Source organism: Anolis sagrei, chromosome 6, assembly GCF_037176765.1.
Source record: "Anolis sagrei isolate rAnoSag1 chromosome 6, rAnoSag1.mat, whole genome shotgun sequence".
In the NCBI taxonomy this organism is placed as follows: domain Eukaryota; kingdom Metazoa; phylum Chordata; class Lepidosauria; order Squamata; family Dactyloidae; genus Anolis; species Anolis sagrei.
In genome coordinates this window covers 93374837-93396987 of record NC_090026.1, presented here as the reverse complement: position 1 = coordinate 93396987, position 22151 = coordinate 93374837, and the positions used below count along the sequence as shown (strand labels likewise).

The following is a 22151-nucleotide window of genomic DNA, read 5'->3' as shown; positions in this document are numbered from 1 at the left end:
ATGGTAGCCATGTTTAAATATTTGAAAGGGTGTCACATTGAGAAGGGGGTAAGATTGTTTTCTGCTGCTTTAGAGCAGTGGTTCTCAACCTGCGAGTCCCCAGCCCATATGTTTTGGCCTTCAACTCCCAGAAATCCTAACAGCTGGTAGACTGGCTGGGATTTCTGGGAGTTGTAGGCCTAAACACCTGGGGACCCACAGGTTGAAAACCACTGGACTAGAGCAAGACATTCTACCTAAACATTAGGAAGAAACCATGACAGAGATGTCCAACAGATTAACATGCTGCCTCAGATTGTGGTGGAATCGCTTTCTCTTGAGATTTTAAAACAGAGACTGGATGCCCATCTCTTGGGAATACTTTAACTGGGTTCTTGAATGGCAGTGGGCTGAGCTGGATGGTCCTTGAGATACCTTCCAACTCTATACTACACTATAGAGTCAAGAGCAGTACTAGCCAAAGTAGTGCCAGTCTGTGAGATATGGGGTTCTGATCCATGGAGTGGTTCCCAATCTGTGGTTTGCAAGAACTAAAATATGGTCTCACTGTTACTACACCATTACAACAAGAGCAACTGGTCTTGTAAAACCCTCTTATTGTGCCGAGGCAACAGGGATGTCGGGAGGAGAGAGGTTGATTACCCACAAAAGGGATGACAACAAGCCTCCTATCTGCTGCTTCTCCTCCTCCCTCCCCCTGAACAGAGCCATGCCATGTGGTGCTTGGAAGTGGGGGCACCTTGATGTCTTCATTTTTAGGTCTGTTCTTGGGGTTATTTGGTGTGCTGATTCAGAAAATCACATTGGATAGACCCCATCAGCTCTAGATTATTAAATATTGTTTTCTGTAGTGGTGACTACAGGATGGAATATGCTCTGTATCAGAAACTAGAGCTGGTGAGGTCTATCCAGTGCAATTTTCTGAATCAGCACCCCAAATAACCAAACTGAATCTAAAGTTGACCAAAAACTGATTCGTAACCCTTTTGGTACTAATGTTGGAGAGTGGTCCCTGGTGAAAGTGGTCCCTGGTCAAAAAAAAGGTTGAGAACCACTTTTCTAGAAAATAAATAGCATTTATTTTCTAGAACATAAATATAGTTCAGGGTTGCAAGTTTGTTCCATCAAATAACTTAAGAAGCCGTGCTCTAGACAGCTTTTGCTTCCAATTACAGGTAGTGCCCGAGTTACAAACATCCATCTTACAAATGACTCATAATTAAAAATGGGAGTGAGGAAACTGGATGTGATAGAAATCTACCCCTAAGAAGGGAAATCCACTCCTGGAAGAGTTATCAGGGGAAAAGGTGTCTTCAGTGAAGCTTTATTGCCAATCTTTGTTTCCACAACAAGCCACATTTTTCAAAATCACAAGGACAGAAAGTGTGTTGAAATCTACTGAACGGGGCACAGACAACAAAACAAACACCATACAGTTGTTACCCTTCCCTATGATATCCAAAGTGGATACACACACACATGTACATACATACATACATACATATGACTGGAGTTACACTGAAAAAATGTACCTGTTCCGATTTACATACAAATTTAACTTAAGAAGAAATCTACAGAACCTATCTTGTTCACAACTTAGGGACTGCCTGTACAGGCTGTTTTTATTTTTGTGGATCGTTGATTTAGGGCTGACAATGCTCATACATTCAGCTACAATTTCCAACATTTCAAGACAAGAGAATTGCTGCATTATGTTGTATAGAAAATGTATTTTTTTCAGTGTCAGGAGCAATTTGAGAAAGTGCAAGTCGCTTCTGGTGTGAGAGAATTGGTCATCTGTGAGAACATTGCCCAGGGGACACCTGGATGTTTTACCATCCTGTGGGAAGCTTTTCTCATGTCCCTGCATGAGAAGCTGGAGCTGACAGATGAGAGCTCAATCCGCTCCCCAGATTCAAACTACAGATAGGGGTTCAATCTACTGGATTGGATCTTGGCAAATTGGCTCCCTCATGCTCTCTTTAAGATCCCATCTACACTAACTATTTAATGCAATTTCAAACCAATTTCAAAGAAAGTGTGCAGATGATTATATACGAAATCCTGGAACAGATTTAAGGCCTGGATGGTGACTACACAAACCACAGAGAACAGATGTGCATTAAGGGCTTTCTTTTGCATGCTTTAATGGGAGTTTGTTGGCTGGGTGCCACAGTTTGAAGCTAGTTTCATACTGCATTAAAAGGCCAGTGTAGATGGGGTTTGAATAAACTGACAAATTACGTGAATCAGAAGCCAGTACTGAAGCTTCTTTGCATGTTTGCTTGAAGTCTCATTGAATCCAATAGGATGTACAGCACAAGTAAGCAGCTACATTTACACAGTACATTTACAAAGCACTAATTCAATACTCGCAGACTAGGACTGGGTGATTTTTGTTTACACACATATATGCAAACCATGAAGCCACAACAGTTTTGATTTAGCTTACTTTCAGTTTTGAAACATTTTATCCATTTTAGTGGGCTGCAGACACAAATCAAATTGCACCATTTCGGTGTATTTTTGGTTTAAATAATTTTTAAGAAGTTTTTTGCCAGATTTTTTTAAAATGGTGGTTGCCGACTTTGGCTGTCATGGCAGGGTTGGAAGCGAAAAAAAGGAGTTTCAGCCTGTATGTGGCCTACAGGTTGAATGTTATTCACTGCTACAGTAAACAAACTAGTATTTTGAAGCACAGAGCAAAAAAAGTTGCATCAGATGGATGTGCCAACATTGTCTACCAAAAGCTTGCATTGAGATCAACCGCTAAGTCTCCAACATTTAGAAAAGTACCTCCAGGCCGCTCTTTCAGCAGGCCTCAAAACCAAACAGTTTTAATCTTTTTCACTGTCCATCTATGACAACCCCATGGATTTCATATTATTTTCCTAGGAAAGGTATCCTCAGAGATGGTTTTGCCTGTTCCTTCCTCTAAAATAAGCCTTACAGCACCTGTAATTAAAAGCCTCACTGATTTCTGTGTATTATTCCTCAGCAAACAAGGCTATAACTGGTCAGCAAGCCCCATCATTCTCCAATAAATAAATTTCAAAGGCACATGTGCCAAATTCAAAGCCCATGGGCCAAATTGGGCCCACAATGTCATTTTATATGGCCCTCCAGGTGCTAGATTATACATCCTATATCATTAGACAACTTTTTGTGTGTGTCAAAAATGACTCAAAAAACCGCAAGTCGTTGCGAGTGTGAGAGAATTGACCGTCTGCAAGGACAGTGCCCAGGGGGTGCCTGGATGTTTTACCATGCTGTGGGAGGCTTCTCTCATGTCCCTGCATGGAAAGCTGGAGCTGACAAATGGGAGCTCACCCCATCTCACAGATTCAAACTGCCAATCTTCAGGTCAGCAGTTCAGCCGGCACAAGGGTTTAACCAATTGTGCCACTGCAGCTCCTTGACTAGAGCTAATAGGAGTTGTGATAGAATAACATCTGGAAGGCTACTGTTTGTTCTGTTTAATCAGGATAGTGGGGTTTGTGGGTTATGTTTGACTTCAAGATGTCCTTTCACCAACCTCAGAACCACAAGTGCTGTTCAATTGCAGTCCCAATCCACATAGTGGATAATCAAAAGTGATGAGAGTTGTCATTCAATAACATCTGGGGACAAAAAAACTAAAGAGCAACAAATCACCATGTAAAAAAAATTATAGTTGGCTCCCTGCATTTGAGGATTCTCCGTTCATGGATTCAACAGCTCCTTAAAGGCAACTATAAGGCTGATGTAACCCTTGATGAAAATGACACCCCTGTGCTAAGGGAAATCAGTCGCTTCCTTCCTTTTACAGTCACTCACCCAGGAAATCCATGCAGCAAGGCCAGAGAACCACTGCTCTCTCTTTGCACAGGGGAATACACAAATCTTCCTTCAAGGATCTCAGGGACAGCAACTTCCTTGCCCTGGCACCCTGACTTTCCTGTGGGGTTTGGATGAGGCCATTAATTTGTATGTGGGGCTGATGACTGCAACTGGATCCCCACTACCATATAAAGGCAGTCCCCAAGTTACAAACATCCTGGGCAGGGAGTTCCAGAGTTGAGGGCAGCCACCAAGAAGGTTCCCATTAACGGAGCTTGAGATGGAAGTGGGACCGAGAAGGATGTCTCCTGAAGATCTCAGGGCCCAGGTAGGTTCAAACTCATACAAGGGGGTGCGGTCAGCCAAATAGCCTGGACTTGAACCATCTAGGGAAGTAGTTCTCCACCTTCCTAATGGCAAGACTCCTTAATATAGTTCATGTTGTAGTGACTCCCAACCATAAAATTATTTTTGTTGCCACTTCACAATTGTAATTTTGCTATTATTATGAATAGTAATTTAAATATCTGATATGCAGGATACATTTTCATTCGCTGGACAAAATTTGGCACAAATACGCAATATGCCCAAATTTGAATACTGGTGGGGTTGAGGGAAGGGATTGGTTTTGTAGTTGCCGAGATTTATAGTTAACCTACAATCAAAGAGAATTCCAAAATCCACCAATAATGGATTTGAACCAATCTTGGCACACAGAACTCCTATGACCAACAGAAAATACTAGAAAGGTTTGGTGGGGCATTGACCTTGATATCTGGAGTTGTAGTTCACCTACATTCAGAGAGCACTGTGGACTCAAATAATGATGGATCTGGACTAAACTTGGCACGAACCTTCAATATGCCCAAACGTGAACACTGATGGAGTTTGGGGAAAATAGACCTTGACATTTGGGAGTTGTAGTTGCTGGAATTTATAGTTCACCTATACTCAAAAGAGCATTCTGAACCCCACCAATGACAGAATTGGGCCAAACTTCCCACACAGAACCCCCATGACCAAAAGAAAATACTGTGTTTTCTGATGGTCTTTGGTGACCCCTCTGACACTTCCCTTGCAACCTCCATGGGGGCCTGACCCCCAGGTTGAGAAACACTGGCCTAGGGCTTTAAAGGTCATACACAGCACTTTAAATTGTGCCCATTTACAGACCTAAGAAGAGAAATCCACTCCTGAAAGAGTTATCATGGGGAAAAGGTGTCTTAAATGAAGCCTGAACACCAAACTTTGTTTCCATAACAAGCCACATATTTCAGAATCCAATTCACAGAGGGACAGAAAGTGAGGTGAAATCTTTTGAACAGGGACACAGGCAGCAAAACAAACATCACAGGAGTATTAACCCTATGCTGTCCAAAGTGCATATCTGGCTGGAGTTAAACTTAGAATCATCGAGTCATAGGATCATTGAGTTGGAAGAGACTTCATGGGCCAACCCCCTGCCAAGAAGCAGGAAAACCTCATGTAAAGCATCCCCGACAGATGGCCATCCAGTCTCTGCTTAAAAGCCTCCAAAGAAGGAGCCTCCAGCACAGAGGGCAGAGAGTTCCACTGCTGAACAGTTCTCACAGTAAGGAAGTTCTTCCTAATGTTCAGGTGGAATCTCCTTTCCTGTAGTTTGAAGCCATTGTTCCTTGTCCTAGTCTCCAGGGCAGCAAAAAACAAGCTTGCTCCCTCCTCCCTATGACTTTCCCTCACATCTTTATACATGGCCATCATGTCTCCTCTCAGCCTTCTCTTCTGAAGGCTAAACATGCCCAGCTTTTTAAGCCACTCCTCACAGGGCTTGTTCTCCAGACCCTTGATCATTTCGGTCGCCCTCCTCTGGACACATTCCAGCTTGTCAACATCTCCCTTCAAATGTGGTGCCCACAATTGAACACAGTATTCCAGGTGTGGTCTGACTAAGGCAGAATAGATGTATAGCATGACTTCCCTGAATCTAGACCCTAGAAACGTACCCTTTCCAACGTATATACAAATCCAACTTAAGAACAAACCTACAGATTCTATCTTGTTGGTAACTTGGGGATGGCTTGTAATGCAGTTTAAGAATGCAGACTGACAGAATGCAGAGTGTAGAGCAGGCATTGGCCAACTTTGGCCCTCCAGGTGTTTTAGACTTCAACTGTCACCTTTCCTAACACCCTCAGGCTTAAGCAGCTGAGGGGGAAAAGGAAGGGGCCTGAGGCTGTTAGGAATGATGGGAGTTAGTCCAAAACACCCGTGCCGCATTTTAGCTACTGTAGCTACCGTCCAATCAATATAGGGCACTTATTGCACTTTAGACCTAGCACTTTACTTGTGCACTTTATGAACTATTCGATTGGTGTGGCCGGAACATCGAACACCACCTGTATAGCTGTTATCCATGTGGTCCCCCATCCCCCTTTGTGTACTATCCTTGTTACTATTGTATAGTGTAAGGGACAAGAGAGGAGGTGGGTTGGACCCTGTAAATAAAAATGAGGTGGGGAGGGGGGTAGAGGGGAAGAAAGGATATGGCCAAGGACCGAAAAATCAAACAACGAACAAAGCAGAAAGCAAGATCTTGTCTTTAGATTGCGGCATGGAGGGGGGGAGGTGTTCCATTAGCCGAGGGGCCCCCATAGAGGTCGTGGTGGGAAGGAGGAGATGCGGGAAAAGGAGACCTCGAATTCGGCCTAATTCGGACCGCTTATCCACATTAACAACCCCCAACCGGTCTCCTAAGGTAAATTGGTGTAACCAGGTGAGCGGGCCCTCCGGTTTGAAGGTGGTGTTGTTGAACGCCAGATCTGTCAACGGAAAAACGACCTGGATCCAGGATTTAATCCTGGAGGAGCGGGCAGATCTGGCGTGCATCACGGAGACCTGGCTGGATGAAGCGGGGGGCGTAAATCTCTCCCAGCTTTGTCCTCCAGGTTTCTCCGTGCAACACCAACCAAGAGCCGGAGGACGGGGAGGCGGGGTCGCAGTGGTCTATAGAGATTCCATCCATCTGACCAGGAGTCCCATCCCGCAGACCACAAATTTCGAATGCGTCCACCTGAGGGTGGGTGACAGGGACAGAATAGGGATTCTTGTAGTGTACCGTCCACCTCGCTGCACTACAGTCTCCTTGCCTGAGCTAGCAGGGGTGGTCTCGAGCCTGGTGGTGGAGTCCCAACGGCTTCTTGTGCTGGGGGACTTCAACATCCATGCCGAGGCAACCCTCACAGGAGCGGCTCAGGACTTCATGTCTGCCATGGCAACCATGGGGCTGTCCCAACAAATAACTGGCCCCACCCACTGTGCTGGACACACATTGGACTTGGTCTTCTGCCAGGGATGGGAGCAAGGTGGCGGTGTGGAGGAGCTGTCTATCTCTCCGTTGCCATGGACCGACCACTTCCTGATCAGATTTAGGCTCACTGCGCCCCCTAACCTCCGCAAAGGTGGAGGACCCATTAAGATGGTCCGCCCCAGGAGGCTTATGGATCCGAACGGATTCCTGATGGCTCTTGGGGAGTTCCCCGCTACCTCGGTAGGTGACCATGTCGAGGCCTTGGTCGCTCTCTGGAATGGGGAGATGACCAGGGCAATTGACAGGATCGCTCCGGAACGTCCCCTCTCAAGTAACCGAGCTAAACCAGCTCCTTGGTTCACTGAGGAGCTGGCAGCGATGAAGCGAAGGAAGAGGGAACTAGAGAGCGTGTGGCGCTCGGACCCAAGCGAGCCAAATCGAGCACGGTTTGTGTCCTTTCTAAGGGCATATGCCGCGGCAATAAAAGCCGCAAAGAAAACTTTCTTTGCGGCCACTATTGCGTCTGCAAAAAACCGTCCGGCGGAGTTGTTTCGGATTGTCAGAGGTCTTTTAACTCCCCCTACCTCAGGTGGGAGCCCTGACAACTCGGCCACGCGCTGTGAAGCATTTGCTCGGTTCTTCGCAGACAAAGTCGCTTTGATCCGTTCTGGGCTGGACGCCACATTAAATGCAGTCTCGGTGGATGTGACACAAGCACCTGCTTGTCCTATTTTGATGGATTCTTTTCAGTTTGTGAAACCCGAGGATGTGGACAAGATACTTGGAGGAATGAGGCCTACCACGTCCATCCTAGACCCCTGCCCATCCTGGCTTCTGAAAGAGGCCAGAGGGGGATTGGCTGAGTGGGTAACGGTGGTGGTTAATGCCTCCCTTCGGGAAGGCACGATTCCAGCGAGCCTAAAACAGGCTATTATAAAGCCGCTGTTGAAGAAACCATCACTGGACCCCACCAAATTTGACAACTTTCGGCCTGTTTCCAATCTTCCCTTCTTGGGCAAAGTCATGGAAAGCGTGGTGGCCTCACAACTCCAGGTATTCTTGAGAGACACGGATTATCTGGATCCGGCACAGTCTGGCTTCAGACCGGGACATGGTACCGAGACGGTCTTGGTCGCCTTAGTGGATGATCTCCGCCGGGAGCTAGACAGGGGGAGTGTGTCCCTGTTGGTGCTCCTGGACCTCTCAGCGGCCTTCGATACCGTCGACCACGGTATTCTTCTGGGACGCCTTGCAGAGATGGGGCTTTGCGGTGGCTCCAGTCATTTCTGGAGGGTCGTACCCAGAAGGTGTTACTGGGGGACTCCTGTTCAACGCCACAGCCGTTGACCTGTGGTGTTCCTCAGGGCTCCATACTGTCCCCCATGCTGTTTAACATCTACATGAAGCCACTGGGTGAGATCATCCGGAGTTTCGGGGTGCGGTGTCATCTGTACGCAGATGACGTCCAACTCTGTCACTCCTTTCCACCTGCTACTAAGGAGGCTGTCGAAGTCCTGAACCGGTGCCTGGCCGCTGTGACGGTCTGGATGAGGGCGAACAAACTGAAATTAAATCCAGACAAGACAGAGGTACTCCTGGTCAGTCGCAAGGCCGAACAGGGTATAGGGTTACAGCCCGTGCTGGTCGGGGTCGCACTCCCCTTGAAGGCACAGGTTCGCAGCTTGGGTGTGACCCTGGACTCATCACTGAGCCTGGATCCCCAGGTTTCGGCGGTGACCAGGGGAGCATTTGCACAGCTTCGGCTCGTGCGCCAGCTGCGCCCGTATCTTGGGAAGTCTGACTTGGCCATGGTGGTACACGCTTTGGTCACATCCCGCCTCGACTACTGCAATGCTCTCTACGTGGGGCTGCCCTTGAAGACGGCCCGGAAGCTCCAGCTAGTCCAGCGTGCGGCAGCCATGTTGTTAACCGGAGCGGGACGCAGGGAGCACACAACGCCCTTGCTGTCCCAGCTCCACTGGCTGCCAATTAGCTACCGGGCCCAATTTAAGGTGCTGGTGTTATCCTACAAAGCCCTAAACGGTTCCGGCCCAAAATACCTTGAGAACCGCATCTCGGCCTACGAGCCCACGAGGACCTTAAGATCATCTGGGGAGGCCCTTCTCTCGGTCCCGCCTGCCTCACAGGCACGCCTGGCGGGGACAAGAGAGCGGGCCTTCTCGGTGGTGGCCCCCCGGCTGTGGAACTCCCTCCCTGCTGAAATCAGACAGGCACCTTCCCTCATGGCCTTCCGCAAGGGCCTGAAAACCTGGCTCTTTGAGAAGGCCTTCAACTAAGTGCTATGTTTTTGGAATGACCACCGGAATGGACCATGACTACGAGATTGATTATGACCCTAAACAAGACGAAGCGGATTTTTAGTTAAGTAGCTGTGTATTAGTAAGATGTGTGTTGTGGTCCTGATTTATTGTAACCTGTTGTCCTTTGTGTTCTATGTTCTGTACACCGCCACGAGTCGCCTTCGGGCTTGAGAGTGGCGGTTAACAAGTGCAAATAATAAATAAATAAATAAATAAATAATAAATAAAGGGGCCGTGTTTGCTTACACCTGATGTAGTCATAGAACCCAGTTCAATACCATCCACCTGCATGGTGTGGCAGTGGAGATCCAGTCTGGGGCTGTTAGGAATGATAGGATTTGAAGTCCAAAACACCCAGAGGGCCCAAGTTTTCCCATGCCTGGTGTAGTCACAGAACCAAGCTCAATGCCATCCACCTGCATGGTGTGGCAGTGGAGATCCAGCCCGTGGCTGTTAGGAATGGTGGGAGTTGAAGTCCAAAACACCTGGAGGGCCCAAGTTTGCTCACTCCTGGTGTAGTAATAGAACCCAGATCAATGTTGTTCACCTGCATGGTGTGGCAGTGGAGATCCAGACTGAGGCTGTAAGGAATGGTGGGAGTTGAAATCCAAAACACCCAGAGGGCCAAAGTGTACTCATACCTGGTATAGTCATAGACCCCAGCTCAATGCTGTTCACCTATATGGTGTAGCAGTGGGGATCCAGCCTGAGGCTGTTAGGAATGATGGGAGTTGAAATCCAAAGCACCTGGAGGGCCCAAGTTTGCTCACACCTGGTGTAGAGTCATAGAACCCAGTTCTATGGGTTTCTGGAAGGCCCAAGTTTGCTCATACCTGGTGTCATCATAGAACCCTGTTTAATGCCATTCACCTGCATGGTGTGGCAGTGGAGCTCCAGCCTGAGGCTGTAAGGAATGGTGGGAGTTGAAGTCCAAAGCACCTGGAGGGCCCAAGTTTGTTCACACCTGGTGGAGAGTCATAGAACCCAGTTCTATTGGAACCCAGTTCCAATTACTCAGTTATTGGAAGGCCCAAGTAACGCCGTTCACCTGCATGGTGTGGCAGTGGAGATCCAGCCTGAGGCTGTTAGGAATGGTGGGAGTTGAAGTTCAAAGCACCTGGAGGGCCCAAGTTTGCTCACACCTGGTGTAGTCATAGAGCCCAGGTCAATGGCGTTCACCTGTATGGTGTGGCAGTGAGATCGAGCCTGAGATGCTTCCATCCCTCCGGTTCCTATTCCCGCATCCTGCCTGCTGGTGCTGAGCAGAAGACCCAACCCTCTCTTCCTTCCCTCCCTCCGGCTGCAAAACCCCTTTTTGGGCCTGGCTGGGAAGGCGGGAGGTCTTGGCTGCGCAATACGCCTTCGGAGCCGGGTCTAAGAGGCAGGGGCCCAAGAGGCAGGGGCCCAAGAGGCGCCCCTTCCCTCCCTCGCTCCTTCCATCTCTCCCTCCCACTCACTCACTCACTCACTCACTCACCCGTCCTCCGCCGGTGGAGTTTTTCCTCCGCAGCGTGAGCCCACTCCGGAGCAGCGCCGGCAATTCCCTCAGCTTTTGCCGCAGCTGCACTTGCTGCTGCTGCTGCTGTTGTTGTTCGTGGTCTCGGGCTCCGGCGTGGCTCTGACCGAGGAGCGCGGGCTGCATCTTAACGGAGGAGCAACCCGGAGGGAAGGCGGCATCCCTTCTCCTCCTCCTCCTTCCCTTGCAGCCCCCTCTTCCTCCTCACAGGAGCACCCCGCCACCTTTCCTTTCCTTGCCTTTCCCTCCTCCTGCTGCAGTGGCAAGGGAAGGGCCCACCTCTCCTGCCGTCCACCTTCCCTTCCTCTGCGCCTCGGCCTGAGGGAAGCAGGGAGGGGAGGGGCCCGCGGAGTTGGAATTGCGCGGGGAGGAGGGGCCGGGGAGGGAAAAAAGGCCTCCTTCCCCTTCCACGCCACGCGGAGAGAGAAGGAGGCGGCCCTCCCACAGGTGCGCCCTACCTTGGCCTTCTCCCTCAGGAGAGAAAGGCCGCAATGGCCAGAATGGCGCGCCAAGCCTGCCTCAGGAGCGGGAAGGGGGTCCAGATAATAGCAAGGTGAACTTCTGAAGGCAGCCTCCGTTTGCTTAAAAGGCTCCCGCCTGCTTCCCTCCCCGCCTCCATGCGCTGTTGACTTTCTCTCTCAGTTCCTCTGCTTGCAAAACAAACAAAGCCAAAGCCTGCCCAGGTGAGAAGCTCTGCTCACCACTAGAATTCTTAAAAGACAGGAGTCTCCAGAAAGAGGATTCCCCCCTCTTGCATTCTAGGCCTTGCAATGTTGCAACTGATAATTTGAAGGAGTTCTCAGAATCATAATACAGCAGAGTCTCGCTTATCCAACATAACCAGAACGTTGGATAAGCAAAAATGTTGGATAGTAAGGAGGGATTAAGAGAAATTTATTTATTTGAAACATTTATATAGGGTTGAATTAAAAGTAATGCCTCCACCTTCGTTACTTGGGCTTGAATGGGAATATTTTAATAAATCAAATACAGAACTTGTCGAAGGCTTTCATGGCCGGAATCACTGGGTTGCTGTAGGTTTTTTCGGGATATATGGCCATGTTCTAAAGGCATTTTCTCCTGACGTTTTGCCTGCATCTATGGCAGTAGTTCTCAACCTTCCTAATGCGTGACCCCTTAATACAGTTCCTCATGTTGTGGTGACACCCAACCATAAAATTATTTTTGTTGCTACTTCATAACTGTAATTTTGCTGCTGTTATGAATCATAATGTAAATATCTGATATGAAGGATATATTTTCATTCGCTGGACCAAATTTGGCACAAATACCCCAAATTTGAGTACTGTCGCGGTGGGGATGAGATTGAGTTATAGTTTCTGGGATTTATAGTTAACCTGAACTCCACCAACGATGGAATTGGACCAAACTTGGTACACAGAACTCCCATGACCAACAGAAAATACTGGAAGGGTTTGGTGTGCGTTGACCTTGAGTTGTAATTAACCTACTTCCAGAGAGCATTGTGGACTCAAACAATGATGATCTGGATCAAACCTGGCACAAATACTCAATATGCCCAAATGTGAACACTGCTGGAGTTTGGGGAAAATAGACTTGACATTTGGGAGCTGTAGTTGCTGGAATTTATAGTTCACCTACAATCAATGAGCATTCTGAACCCCACCAACAATAGAACTGGGCCAAACTTCCCATACAAAACTCCCATGACTAACAGAAAGTACTGTATTTTCTGATGGTCTTTGGTGACCCCTCTGAAACCCCCTCACGACCCCCCAAGGGGTCCCCCCCCCAGACTGAGAAATGCTGATCTATGGCAAGCATCCTCACTACCTCTGAGGATGCTTGCTATAGATGCAGGCGAAACGTCAGGAGAAAATGCCTTTACCCTTTAGAACATGGCCATATAGCCCGAAAAAACCTACAACAACCCAAACACAGAACTAATTCTTAGAATGTGCTCTTTAACTACCACTATTCACTTTTCCACATAATCACAAGACAATTGGATACATTTCTGCTAACGATGAACTAGTTTTCTGAAGCCATCATGGAAGAAGTCGATAGTCTTCTTTAGAATATGGCTATATAGCCTGAAAAAATGCCTCTAGATCATGGCCATATAGCCCGAAAAACCAACAACAACACAGTCGACAGTCTGTTTCCTCAACCAGTGTCTCACAGTTCTCTCATCCTGAGTACCCATCATGCACAGATCTTCCAATAGCCAAGCAAAGCAATAATGTGAGCCCCACGTTCTTGCAAAATGCCGATTATGCTTGAAATTTCTCTCTGAGTGATACGACAATCATCCCGAATCAATTTGTCAACCTTTTGCTTGTGAAACTCGGTGATTGCTGTCACACGATGTCCAACTCTTTGTTTGTCATGCAAGTCAGATGTTTCCACCTCTACATCTTTAAACTTTCTCACCCAACGACGCACTGTTCTCACATCAACACAATCACCATAAACAGCTTGCATTCTCTGATGAATCTCCTTTGGGGTGACACCTACTGCTGTCAAGAATTCAATGACTGCGCATTGCTTAAGTCACATTGACTGACTGTCTGCGCAGGGTTTCATACTTTGCACTTTAACAACACAACCGTTCAATGCTAAGGCTTCCTACCAAAATGGAACTGTAGAGGAGAGTCTACTGAACAAGCCAAAACCTGTTGCATACCAGTACTGCCATCTGTTGAGTAGTTACAAAGGTGGAGCATTATAGAATCGTAGAGCTGGAACATACGTCGTGGGCCATCCAGTCCAACCCCCTGCCAAGAAGCAGGAAAATCTCATTCAAAGCACCCCCGACAGATAGCCACCCAGCCTCTGTTTAAAAGCCCCCAAAGAAGAAGCCTCCACCATACTCTGGGGCACAGAGTTCCACTGCTGAACAGTTCTCACAGTCAGGAAATTCTTCCAAATGTTCAGATGGAATCTCCTTTCTTGTACTTTGAAGCCATTGTTCTGTGTCCTGGTCTCCAGGGCAGCAGTAAACAAACTTGCTCCCTCCCCCCTATGACTTCCTCTCACATAATTATAAACGGCCATCATGTCTCCTCTGCGTTCTCTTTCTCAAGCTAAACATGCCCAGCTCTTTAAGCCACTCCTCATAGGGCTTGTTCTTCCGACCCTTGATCATTTGAGTTGCCCTCCTCTGGACACATTCCAGCTTGTCAACATTGACCTTCAGTTGTGGTGCCCAGAATTAGACACAATATTCCAGGTGTGGTCTGACTAAGGCAGAATAGAGGGGTAGCAAGACTTCCCTGTTTCTCAAACTGTGCTTCTCCAGGTGTTTTGAACTTCAGCTAACAGAAATCCCAGCCAGCTTACCAGATGTTAGGAATTGTGGGAGCTGAAGTCCAAAACACCTGGAGGAGCAGAGTCTGGGGAACTCTGGATTAGAGAAAGTGTGAATGTTGCACTTGGCAAGCTTAAATAGCATTGAGTAGCCATAAATGTGCAAAGTAAGTCAGTGAGGGTATCTGTATAGAGGTAGCCTGGACTCTTGCCTGGAGGCATCCTCTGTTGGGGAGGTGTTAACTGACCCTTGATTGCTTGCTGTCTGGAGTTCTTCTGTTTCTGAATGGTGTTCATTATTTACTGTCTTGATTCTGGTGTGTTTTAATACTCGTAACCAGTATTCATTTTCATAGTTTCTTCCTTTATGTTGAAATTGTCTGTGTGCTTGTGGATTTCAATGGCTTCTCTGTGTAGTCTGAAATAGTGGTTGTCAGAGTGGTCCAGAATTTCTGTGTTCTGAAATAATATTCTGTGTCTAGGCCGGTTCATCTGCTGTAGCTTTCATGTCTGCCGTGGCTTTCATGTTCTTTGCGTCATGTCTGGGTGCTGAGTTTGGTGGTCCCTATGTAGACTTGTCCACAGCTGCACGGTACTGTTATATTAAATTGAAATGCTTAGAATACAAGCTGGGGATTTTTTTTCTAGATATAAATGTCTTTTTAAAAAACACTTCTTTTGCTCACACTTTCTTTCTTGACACTTCCAGAGGAGAAATGTGACCAGAGCTTTGCACTTGGGCAAGCTTTGGCTTTCGGCTGTTTGTTTTTCAAACAGAGGCGATTAAAAATAAAGACATTTCTGGCCTGAAAGAAAGACTTCCCAGCTTGTATTCTAGTCATTCCAATTTCACAAATTATAATTTTGGGAGTTCTCAGAATTATTATTAGAAGTAATTGTACTACCCCACTTTTGTCTCTGAGATACAGAAGCTTCAAGCCAACATTGGGTTTTTGTATTGTTGTTGAGCAAAAGAAGCGTTAAAAATAAAGACAATTCTAGGCAGGAAAAAAGAATTGCCCAGCTTGTGTTATAAGCAATGGGCTTCTAATTCTAGCAGTCTTGTTAATTGGCAGGCCTCAAAATAGCTCTGTAAGCTAGGGGCTCCCCACCCGTACTTGCCCTAAAATTGTCTAATGTGCTATAAGTCACCTAAGAGATCTTATCACTGCTGAGTGGGGATTTGAACCCTCGCAAAACTATCTTTTCAAAATTCCAATGGAATTGGTGCTCCTGTTTTGCTAAACAAAAGAAGAAAAGATCTGTTCTTCTATCCACATTCATGGACAAAGGCGGCATCTTCGTTTATTTCACATCTATGAGCTTGGATTTGGCTTATTAGTTGGTAAGACATATAAGTGGAAGAGGTTTCCATGCAGTCCATGATATCTGCAGTTCCCACAGGGCTTCAAGGCCATTCCACATTTTTATGATGACACAGATTTGTTCAGCATGCATTGTTACCAAAATGAGCATGCATTGTTACCAAAACAGTTCTCTTCTGATAAATAGGTGATAAAGCTTCAGTGGAGACACTTTTCCCCATGATAATTCTTGCAGGAGTGAATTTCCCTTTCTGGGGGTAGATTTCTCTCACTTCCTGCTGTCTCACCCCTGTTCTTAACTATGAGTCACTTATAAGTCAGTTGTATTGTTGAAGGCTTTCATGGCTGGAATCACTGGGTTGCTGTTAGTTTTCCGGGCTGTATGGCCATGTTCCAGAAGCATTCTCTTCTAACATTTCAGCTACATCTATGGCAGGCATCCTCAGAGGTTATGAGGTCAGTTGAAAACTAAGAAAATGGGGTTTATATATCTGTGGAATGTCCAGGATGGGAGAAAAAACATTGTCTGTTTGAGGCAGCTGTCAACGTTGCAATTGGCCAACTTATTAGCATTTAATGGCATTGCAGCTTCAAGGTCTGGCTGCTCACTGTCTGGGGGAATCCTTTGTTGGTGGCGATTGGCTTGCCCTGACTGATTCTTATCCGGAATTCCTCTGTTTTTGAGTGTTGTTCTTTATTTACAGTTTGGATTTTAGGGTTTTTTTTTTTAAAAAAAATACTGGTAGCCAGATTTTGTTCATTTTCATGGTTTCCTCCTTTCTGTTGAAATTATCCACATGCTTGTGGATTTCAGCGGCTTCTCTGTGTAGTCTGACATGGTAGTTGTTAGAGTGGTTCATAATTTCTGTGTTCTCAAATAATATGCTGTGTCCAGGTTGGTTCAGCAGGTGCTCTGATGTAGCTGACTTCTCTGGTTGAATTAGTCTGCAGTACCTTTTATGTTCCTTGATTCGTGTTTGGTCAATGCTGCATTTGGTGGTCCCTATTGTAGACTTGTCCACAGCTGAACTGTATACAGTAAACTCCTGAAGAGGTAAGAGGATCCCTCTTGTCCTTTGCTGAAGGTAGCATTTGTAGTATTTCCTTAGTGGGTCCGTAAAGTTTGTATTTTGTATTTCTTCATCAGCTTCCCTATGTGGTCTGTGGTTCCCTTGATGTATGGTAAGAACACTTTTCCTCTGAATTGATCTTTTGTCTTTACTCTCATGGCTTGCTCTTGGCCTTGAAGCTCTTCTGATTTCTGTGGTGGAGTATCCATTGGCCTGTTCACACATGCCTGCAACAGACAAGATTTCTTTCTCCCACCCTGGACATTCCACAGATATATAAACCCCACTTGCCTAATTTTCTAAATGCATCATTTTCTATACCATTTATACCAGTTTTGGTGTATATATAGTAAATATAGAATAACCTATTAAATGCTATCTTTGAATTGGTTATCTGCCATTTTTAACTGAAAGATTTAATCTAAATTTATAGAATTGTTTTCTGAGAGCGCTTGACCTCTACTAACCATGGTGCAGAAATACGTTTGCATTTTAATATATCTAAAACATTGGTCTAAACAGGAAAACTGCTTTGGACCACAATTTTCAATGCCTCAGCTACAAATATTGGCTCATACCACCAATAATATTGTCATTTTAACATATTAGAGGAAGAGGTTTGGGTTGTTATGACCCTTCAGGGAAATTAAATCTGTTAACAATTTTATTGGGAGTCTCTGCCTCTGTGTCATAAAAATGCCATTGCTAATATACTGCACTTGCCCTACAGATCAAGGTTGAATTGCAGAAGAGCATTGCATTGATGACATATTTTACCATTTCTTTTTCAAACACAATTTGTTTTAAGAAAAAAAAATGTAGCATGTACAGCATATACAAAATGCTTAGAAATAAATCAGAGATTTATGACCCACATGATTCCATGTCAATATGTTAAATACATAGGCAATACAAGTGCAATATTAAGGCTTTTTGGGGGGGACTTCAACTCCCACAATTCCTAACAGCCTGCCGGCTGTTGTGGGAGTTGAAGTCCAAAACACCTGGAGGGCCGAAGTTTGCCCATGCCTGTCTTAGAATCATCTCTCCGATCAAGTTGCAAATAGGTTATCAGGTATTACTGATTACACCCCCCACCCACCCCCTTACAAACCTTGTCTGGCAATTAACATATGAATGGCCAATATAGAGTGCATCTACATGTAATGCAAGGTACATAAGGAAAAGGCAGATAGAGGTAAATAACAAGTACGTAATAGAGCTAAAGGATGAACATATTATAGGAGTCAAGAGATGCATATTTCTGTATTACAAATCTGTTATGGAAAATTGGTATGTATAAGAATTTTAAAATACTGAATATGTAACTCTCATAAATTACTTAAATAAATAAATAAACAAATAATGCAGTTCCACACCACTTTAATGCTATGGAATAATGGAAGCTCTAGTTTTACAAAATCTTTAGCCTCTTTTGCCAAAGAACCCTGATGTCTCACCAAACTATAAATCCCAGATACCATAGCATTGAGCATGGCAGTTAACATGGCATCAAACTGCATCAGTTCTACAATGAAGATGCAACCATTAAAAATGGAAGATTTATTTACTCGATGTTTTGTTTTCTTTATCTCACATCCTAAAAAGTTGGGCCAAACAGGGGCCGGGGGCTGCAAATATGTGCAGTTCTGTTCCACTTTGAAGTCATTCCCACCTGCATCCTGGTCTAGAAGTAATCAAAAATATGAAACAGATTTAGAAACCATGAGATCTGACAGCATATAAAAATAGACTTACATTTTACACTTTCTTTTTTAAGTACCTGTAAAGGAAATTGGTGTTTTAAAAGCTTTTCTTACTAGTGTAAATTATATAACGGCATCCAATGTTTGCCATATATGTATCCTGTAATCCATCCTGAGTCCCCTCGGGGAGGTGAAGCGAAATATAAATAAAGTTTATTATTACTATATAGTTTATTATTGCTGGAGATGATGAATTGAAAAAGACACATTTTCAATAAATAAACCCATGGTGGCTAGAATTTTTTCTGTTTTAGATGAAAGAATTAGAACTCCAAAACTCGTATACGTAGCCATAACAAAAGTGATAAACCACCCCAAGTCCCTCCAAGGAGAGAGGGCAGTCTACAAATAAAGTTTTTATTATTATTATGACAATCTCATAATACATATTGTCAAAGGCTTTCATGGCCAGAATCACTGGTTTTTCAGGCTGTATGGCCATGTGCCAGAAGCATTATCTCCTGAAGTTTTTCCTGCATCTGTGGCAGGCAACCTCTGAGGATACCTGCCATAGATGCAGGTGAAACGTCAAGAAATACTTCTGGAACATGGCCATACAGCCTGGAAAACTTGCGACAAACCTCATAATACATAGGCTGTTATTATTTGATACACAACAATTTTAGAACACAGCAAACAAGATCATTATGCTAGCTTTTGTATTCAGTCACACGTCAGACACTTCCCAAGTGTCTAAGACTGTGTGATGTATCGGCGAATAATGCATGCAGATCCAAGTAGGGTGGCCTTTTGCAGCTGACAGATGGTAATTTTGTCAGCACCTATTGTTTTTAAGTGCAGGCCAATGTCTTTAGGCACTGTACCCAGTGTGACAATCACTACTGGGACCACCTTAACTAGCTTGTGCCAGCGTCTTTGCAGTTCTGTCTTTAAATCCTCATGTTGTATAAGCTTTTCCAGTTGCTTCTCGTCAATTCTGCTGTCACCTGGGATTGCAACATCAACAATCCATACTTTGGTTTTTCCCCCATGATTGTGAGGTCAGGAGTATTGTGTTCCAAAACTCTGTCTGTATAAATTCAGAAGTCCCAGAGTAGTTTGACGTATTCATTTTGTGTAACTTTTTCAGGCTTGTGATCCCACCAGTTTTTTGTCGCAGGCAGATGGTATTTGTAGCACAAGTTCCAGTGGATCATCTGAGCAACAGTATTATGCCTCTGCTTATAGTCTGTCTGTGTGATCTTCATGCAGCAGTTGAGTATGTGATCCATCTATTATTATTATTATTATTATTATTATTATTATTATTATTATTATTGTGGTAGTTTTCCATGTTGCTGGCACAAATCTTTTTTAAAGTTATACTAAAGTTATACTTGCAAGTATTGAATTGCTTGCAATTTTGCAGTAAGTCATGTTTGTATGCATACCTCAGTTTAAAATAGCCTAAAAAGAGTTATTGGCAATGCAGCTCATAAAAGGACAATATTTAGACATATTTGTTACTAACCTTCCCCGAAGCAAAAGAAGCACAAAAAAAAAATTCATGCCTCCCTCGGATACACATTAACACCCTGTTTCCTTAGAAGGATTCCAATTTGACAGTCTGCCTTCAGGAAAGCATTGAAGTAGACTCAGCTGGATTCCCTGGGAATTTCAGGTAGCTCAAGCATGTGCGAGAGAAGCTTTCCTAAATGGTAGCTGTGTTTAATAATACAAAAACTGTAGAAGCTCCATCCAAATATTTGTGTTATCACCTTCTATCCAAATCAGGCGCTGTGCAAACAGTCTTCCGTCATCTGCCTATATTTTTGCTTTGTCTTTGCATCTCTGCTCTTGCAAATAATTATATTTCTGAATAATTAACTCATCTTTATACAAGAAGCAATGCAAGAGGGAAAGGACATAGGTGTTGCATTTTTAAAGACAGTCCAGAAAATCCACTTGGTGTGCACTGCAGATATAGCCAGCTAGATCACATACACACAAAAACCTCTGTGCTAACTACACTGTTTGTTAGTTCATTTTGAAACCAAGTTTAAATTGCTAGTTTAGATCTTTCAAAGCAGAAAAAAAGTTTGGATGCCTAACTATAGGCTATTTTTCACCTATATCAGGCTGCTTCCATTCCAAGGTGAGCAATTGAGACCCTTTGTGCTTACATAGTGGTAATAAAAATCAGAGTCTAGTATTACTAAAAACGAACATGTTATTAATGTTAACATTGTGTTATTGAAGGCTTTCATGGCTGGAATCACTGGGTTGCTGTGAGTTTTCCGGGTTGTATGGCCATGCTCCAGAAGCATTCTCTTCTGTCATTTCACCTGCATCTATGGCAGAGGTTGTGAGGTCTGTTGGAAACTAGGTAAGTGTGGTTTATATATCTATGGAATGTCCAGGTGAGAGAAAGAATTATTGTCTGTTTAAGATAGGTGTGAATGTTGCAGTTGGACACTTTGATTAGCATTAGCCATGGCTTTAATAATTTAATTCTTGGCTCTAGTCCTGAAAAACAAAGAAACAACCTAAAATGACTAAAGGAAATATCAATGAAAACAATCCCCCAGTAGCATTAAACCTTGTAAAAATAACACACTGAGCTTCATAACAAAGTTTTCAAGCGAGGCCATTCTCTTAACACTTTATTGTTATGTTCTGATAAAAACACTTGGGTTGACAAGCAAGAGGGAAAATGCTTTTTCCAGGATTGTGAGATGCTCTTCCTGGGGTTCAACAGGCTCCCTTCTATCATGCTTCTAGATGTGCGTTAAAGATCTATTTGGTTCTCCGAGGTTTTTTTTTTTTTTTGAAAAAACAGAGAGTGTTATTACACTGCTATTGGCTGTTTTATCTCTATTTGCTTAGTTTCTTCAAATCTTTTTTTTTTCTGGGTTAAATTGTCTGTTTTAGCATTGATGCTCATTTATGTTTTATCGTGTTGATGTTTTGTTGTTTGAAAAGTAAAGGTAAGTTTCCCTTTGACATTAAGTCTAGTCGTGTCCGACTCTGGGGGATGGTGCTCATCTCCATTTCTAAGCCAAAGAGCCGGTGTTGTCCATAGACACCTCCAAGGTCATGTGGCCAGCATGGCTATATGGAGCGCCATTACCTTCCCACCAAAGCAGTACGTATTGATCTACTCACATTTGCATGTTTTCAAACTTCAAAAGATTGCCAGAAGCTGGGGCTAACAGTGGGAGCTCACCCTGCTCTCTGGATTCAAACCGCCAACCTTTTAGTCAGAAAGTTCAGCAGCTGAGGGGTTTGTGTGTACCCACAGATATCAATTATAAAACCTTTTAATAAGCTGAAATGGTTTATCTGGTTCTCTTTGGAAACTCTACAACAGGCACTGGAGTCTGCGGAACAATTTCCAGCAAGTCACACCAATTTTAGTCCAGTTTTATTTTTGTCGCTTGGGTATTGGTTTAAGTTAATTTGGGGGCATATTTTAATTTATATTCCAGAGATGTGGAAAGTGGAAGCCCTCAAGTCTGTTTGGTGGACCACAGAGTTCCCACAGATACAAAAGAAAATTTCTAGAACTACTACAGTGTATTTAATGCACCTTCACAGTTACAAGGCAGTACAGTGCTTAAATCTGACTCATAGAAGAGTAGTGTTATCTTGACTACAGGACTCATCTGCTGAAGCAGAATGAGGCTAAATGCAAGGTAACTATAGTCTAGAATTAACATCTCAAAACTGCTGCCTTAGTACTTAGCACTTAAGAAGTATGTTTGCTAAAATATTTATGAGAGAGTATGACTGAAAAAATATGCTCGAGTTTTATGAG

At 44.5% G+C, this 22151-nt stretch overlaps 1 protein-coding gene across 1 annotated transcript in view; it reads right to left on the bottom strand.

The window, feature by feature from the left end:
* Positions 1 to 11304, bottom strand: part of RAPGEF5 (Rap guanine nucleotide exchange factor 5) — a 179100-nt gene extending 167796 nt beyond the window's left edge. The window contains exon 1 of the mRNA XM_060782104.2: positions 10904 to 11304. Within this exon, the coding sequence (XP_060638087.2) occupies positions 10904 to 11068 (165 nt within the window). The 5' untranslated portion in view covers positions 11069 to 11304. The remainder of the gene's footprint in view (positions 1 to 10903) is intronic.
* Positions 11305 to 22151: the final 10847 nt, after the last annotated feature.